General features: G+C 50.6%; 1 protein-coding gene across 1 annotated transcript; it reads left to right on the top strand.

The window, feature by feature from the left end:
• Nucleotides 1–4,407: 4,407 nt before the first annotated feature.
• PHATRDRAFT_11401 (predicted protein) lies at nt 4,408–4,755 on the top strand (the record flags this gene model as incomplete). The annotated part of the gene is made up of 1 exon (XM_002179023.1): nt 4,408–4,755. A coding segment is annotated over one exon (348 nt), but the record flags the coding sequence as incomplete, so codon positions are not given.

The raw sequence follows: 4,755 nt of genomic DNA, 5'->3' as shown, positions 1-4,755 counted from the left end.
TCTCAGTTGCTGTCGTATTGCGCTACAGGAGTCATCCAATGGACCTTCCTGTCGCCCCGTGAGTACCACGCTCGCACCGGCGCGAGCCAAACCCATAGCTAGAGCTGCCCCAATTCCTGCAAAACAAGGTAAGAATTCTGTCAGTAGCAAATGACGATCGTCGCTAGATGCGCATAAGGCTAAAGTTCACATCTTGCTTCGTGGAGGGATCGCTTCGGCTTACCCGTTCCTCCACCTGTCACGATGCAGGCATATCCTTCCAGCGAGTACAACTGTGCCAAGAATTGCGTCACAACAGGATTCTTTGTTATTGTGCTCAACTTGCGACAGCGGAGACTATGCGTCAGTAATAAGTTGTTCGCGCATTGCTTACGCACAAACACCATGAAGGAGGATCTTGTGAGAAAGGCGGGAAAGTACACAATGATTTTATTCTCATTCGCAGTCGAGACAAAGTAGCGAATGGGAAGAATACCAGGTTTATACTGTTTGACAGTGAAGTGAGGAATGTATCTGGTTGTTCCCGACAGGCAGACCACCAAATAGGGACGGGGCAAACAGCCGACGGCCAGACGTGGTGACAGGCCGTAATCGATCCTTGACGTAGTACTAGAGAGGTAACACACAGTCATAAAATATGGTTGACAAGCACTGGTAGGGATGGACTACCGATTTCGCGAAATTTCTCTTCTGGAAGTAGTAGATTACAGGGACATACCGGTACGACTTTTGTATTCATAGTTGGGTCCCTCTAACTTTAAGTACGGAATTGGTTTACAGTTTGTTTCATTTCCCGGTACAAAAATTGTGACGTAAATATGAGTTGAGAACTTCCGTAGGTCGGAGAAAAGCGCGGTGATTTCCCTTCACAATTCCAGATTATCTCCATGGGGTCATATTCGTTTTTCATTATTGATCGTTGATCGTGGATTGTCTCTGACAGTGAGTAGAAGAAAATAGCTCATATCAAAGGGCCAAAAAATCTCTATTGTAATTCTTAACAGTATGGAAGTATCGATTCAAAAAAATGGAACGTGGTATCTTTCCTCTGGTCTGTTTAAGAAGTTACAGCTATGTTAGTTGCTGATTGTTCGTCGGCGATTCGCTTCGACAATGAATATTTCAAGATCTTTAACCCTAAGCCATACCCACGGAGCTATTGTAGTGCCTACATTGGGAAGCTTCAATTTCAGTGTTGGAAGTCCTCCAAAATAAAGTGATTGTGAATTCAGGTTTTGAACTTTCCCCTACTTTACTGCTCCCCTCCTTAATCTTCGACCTTTGAAAAAGGATTTACATTTAAAAAACACCATTGAAGACCTCTACTAGCTAGGAAACATATGTCGTGAAGATCCCAAGGTACCAGTACGGTATGCTGAATTGAAGCTATATTCTTCTCAGTTTCCAGACCTCATGCTGGCAATCTCTGTGAAAAGCGTAAAAGACTCCTAAATATCACGACCAAGGAGACCAGTGCAGTTATTTTCACTAACGTAATTGAGACGACGTCTTTGCGATGACTGTGGAGCTTTATGGGAGGGAGCATTAGGTATCGCAAACACATAAGCCCAGCAAGAACATTTCAATATTTAAATACAGATCTGTGGAAAGAAATTATTTTCTACCCTGACTCTAGAGCCTAATCAAACCTGTTCATAAGCCTTGAAGATCGATATATTCTCTAAAAACAGGAGTCATTAACAATTAAGTGGGAAACTGTAGAATAAGTTGAAAGGACATTAGCAGCTTCGTTTGTGACCTTTCAAGATGACCATTGGAGAAATAGTTTAAGGGTGTTTCGCTCGGTTTTGCTTCGTTGAGAGGCACTCTTTCCCATCCGTGACGATGATGATGAATAAGGGTCCCAACAAGATGTTTGCCTTGAAGCGTTCTTGCTGTGTTTTTCTGCTCCTCTTGATCTCCTCTGTGGGAAATGCGTCTGCCGCAAGCTTCCGAGACTTCGTCTCGGGCTTGATGCAGACCATTCCTGGAGTTCTTGAGCGAAAGTCATTGTCGTTCTTTTCGCACTTCGGTACGAATTTGAACCGCAATAAAATGGCCATTCGATTGGACTGCAACTACGACGACCCTGTTCGTCGCAAGCTGTGTCCTCCGATCGTTGCCAACCCGTTTCCCCCGAATTTTGCTTTCCCTGTTGAGGACGAGGCGAAGGCCTCTGCGACAGGATTTGCGAACGAAAGCGATCAGGAAGCCGTGCGAGAGTCTGTTGAGACGGAGGTCTCGAGTGCTTTCACGTCTTCCAACGCTACCACGCAATCCCTCGATCCCCTCGTCCATAGCAATCATGCCCTAGCCCAGTTTGCCAGGTGTCTGGAAGACCCTGACGATCCGGAGTGCCGCGAGCTCCATCGCCAGAATGGCCCGTCCAAGTCATTTCTGGCCACAGATCCCCCTTCCGCAGCCCGTGCCGATTTCCGTACCCTCCGCGGCCTCCAACGAGGTTTGAATGGTGACTTGAAAGAAGACGTGGATGATTTCGGAATTGCCACCCTTGCCCCGACCAAGGATGACTGTTACGGAAATATGGTAGACGAAAGGTTCTGTGCCTCTTCCATGCCTTCGTCCACGACAGCTCCTACCGATATTCCCCTCGGAAATCCGCTCTTGCCTGTCACCCCTGTGCCTACCTCCTGTGTGGATCGTGAAGATGGTGAATTCATTGTGGTGCAGGGTAAACAGTGCTCCACGTACGAGACGCTACCTATCGAGGTTGTCCGTAGAGGAGAAGATACAGTCACTTTCACTGTCGCGCAGACTTGGAAGGAAGCTCCCGTGGCGTGGGTGGCGGCTGCTTTCATTGAGATGGGCAGCTACAGTTGTGCTGCCAACAAAGAAGTATCTCCTTTGGAGGAATTCAGCTACACCGCCCAATGTAACGAAACCGGGTACGTCCATATCGATATCTTCGTCACAGACGATTCCTTCGCTGACCCTGACGATCGGGCAACTGTTCCCGAGGAATGTGCGCATGCAGCGGATCCCTTGGGCAACACCTGTGCCTACTCGATGGTGTATGCGTGTAGCTGTGGAGGGGAGGGCGGTGGTGTCTACATCACTCCCTCTTCGCCTACGATATCCCCCGCTGGACAACCCAGTACCATCACCTCGTCTGAGCCATCGGAGGGTGAGCCCAGCAAATTTGGAACCCACCAGGTTGTCGAGGACAGAAGTGTTGATGGCGAGCCTTCACCTAGTCCAAGTCTCATGCCCGGCGAGGCTCTTACTGATATTCCGTTTGGGGCTCTGAGCGACTCTCCCGGTGTTGTCCCGAGTGCCTTGCCTACTTCCGCCCCTACAGTTTGTGAAGACCGCGAGGATTCGAGACTTCAGCTGGTCCATGGGAAAACCTGCGAGTTCGTCGCCAATCCGGTTGTGGTTGTCTCTCGTACTGGGAGAAGCGTTACCTTCACCGTAAACCAGACGTGGCAGGTCGAGAAAGACGATGTACTCGAATACATCTTCACTCAGTTCAGTAAAGGAGATCAGGAAACGTGCGATCTTCAGGAACAAGTTCCGCCTTACACAGAGCTTACTTATACCGTGGACTGCGACATCTCTGGAGTTGCCGAAGTGAACTTGTTTATCGCTGACGAGGCGTATGACAAAACTCAAGATACGGCAGAGCTTCCCGCAGTCTGCTCGTCAGAGATCAAAGTGCCCATTCCGGCTAACTGCCAGTTTCAGGTTGCCCTAGTATGTGGTTGTGGGGGGTCGGATTTTGGCTCGATCCAAAAAATTGCATCGGATCCGCCGTTCGCTGCACCAACGGCGACCCCGACGAGCGTGCCTACTGTGGGACCGACGACCTCTCCTACAAAACAGCCCACCACGCGACCCTCGGTTAGACAGACAGACGACCCGTCTGACGTACCCTCGGGGTTGCCTGCAATCGAATTATCGATGGGTCCATCGACGACTAGCAGTACTTTTCCGACGAAAGGTGGTGAAAAGGAACCTAATGAAGCCCTGAGCTCGGTTCCGAGCGGTAGCTTGGTTCCGAGCGGCAGCTTCAGTGAGGGTCCGGCTGCCCGGTTTACTTCGAAACCCTCTTCTGGGCCGACAAATCAGCCCTCTTCTTCGCCTAGTGAAACCCCTTCATCAGGTCCAACAGGAGCACCCACGGCCGGACCAACCGACGGACCGACCTCGGAACCTACGCTTGCCCCCTCTAGCAGTCCGATTTCTAGCCCAACAGCTGGTCCTACTGGACAGCCGACGGATGGTCCTACTTCGGAGGCTTCTTTCGCACCAAGTGGCAAGCCCGTTGTGCCGCTGCCAGAAGGGAGCCCTACCGCTGGGCCTACTGTCGGACCGACTGGAAACCCAGCTTTGATCCCAACAGTTGCACCTACCAGTGAGGTGTCCTCAGGACCGAGTCCGGGACCAACGTCGACGCCCACCGCCAGTCCGACCGCGGAACCATCCTTGTCGCCGACTTCGAAGCCTACGTCTGAACCGACATTGAGTCCAACGTGGAAACCAACTTCTGAACCTACGTCAGGACCTACTTTCAGCCCTTCTTCGGAACCTTCTGCAGAACTTTCAGCTACCCCAACAACTCAACCTTCCCAAAATCCGACGAGACTGGAGTCCGCTGGCCCTTCTTCCGAACCAACATTGGGGCCAACGTTCAAACCTACAGGACAACCTTCACATGGACCCACGAGTGGACCAACGGAGTCGCCGAGTGTTGCGCCCAGTGATGGTCCTACAGAATTTCCGAGTACTAGTCCC

Source organism: Phaeodactylum tricornutum, chromosome 5 (assembly GCF_000150955.2).
Source record: "Phaeodactylum tricornutum CCAP 1055/1 chromosome 5, whole genome shotgun sequence".
Taxonomy (NCBI): domain Eukaryota; phylum Bacillariophyta; class Bacillariophyceae; order Surirellales; family Neidiaceae; genus Phaeodactylum; species Phaeodactylum tricornutum.
This window is presented reverse-complemented; position numbering and strand designations above follow the sequence as displayed.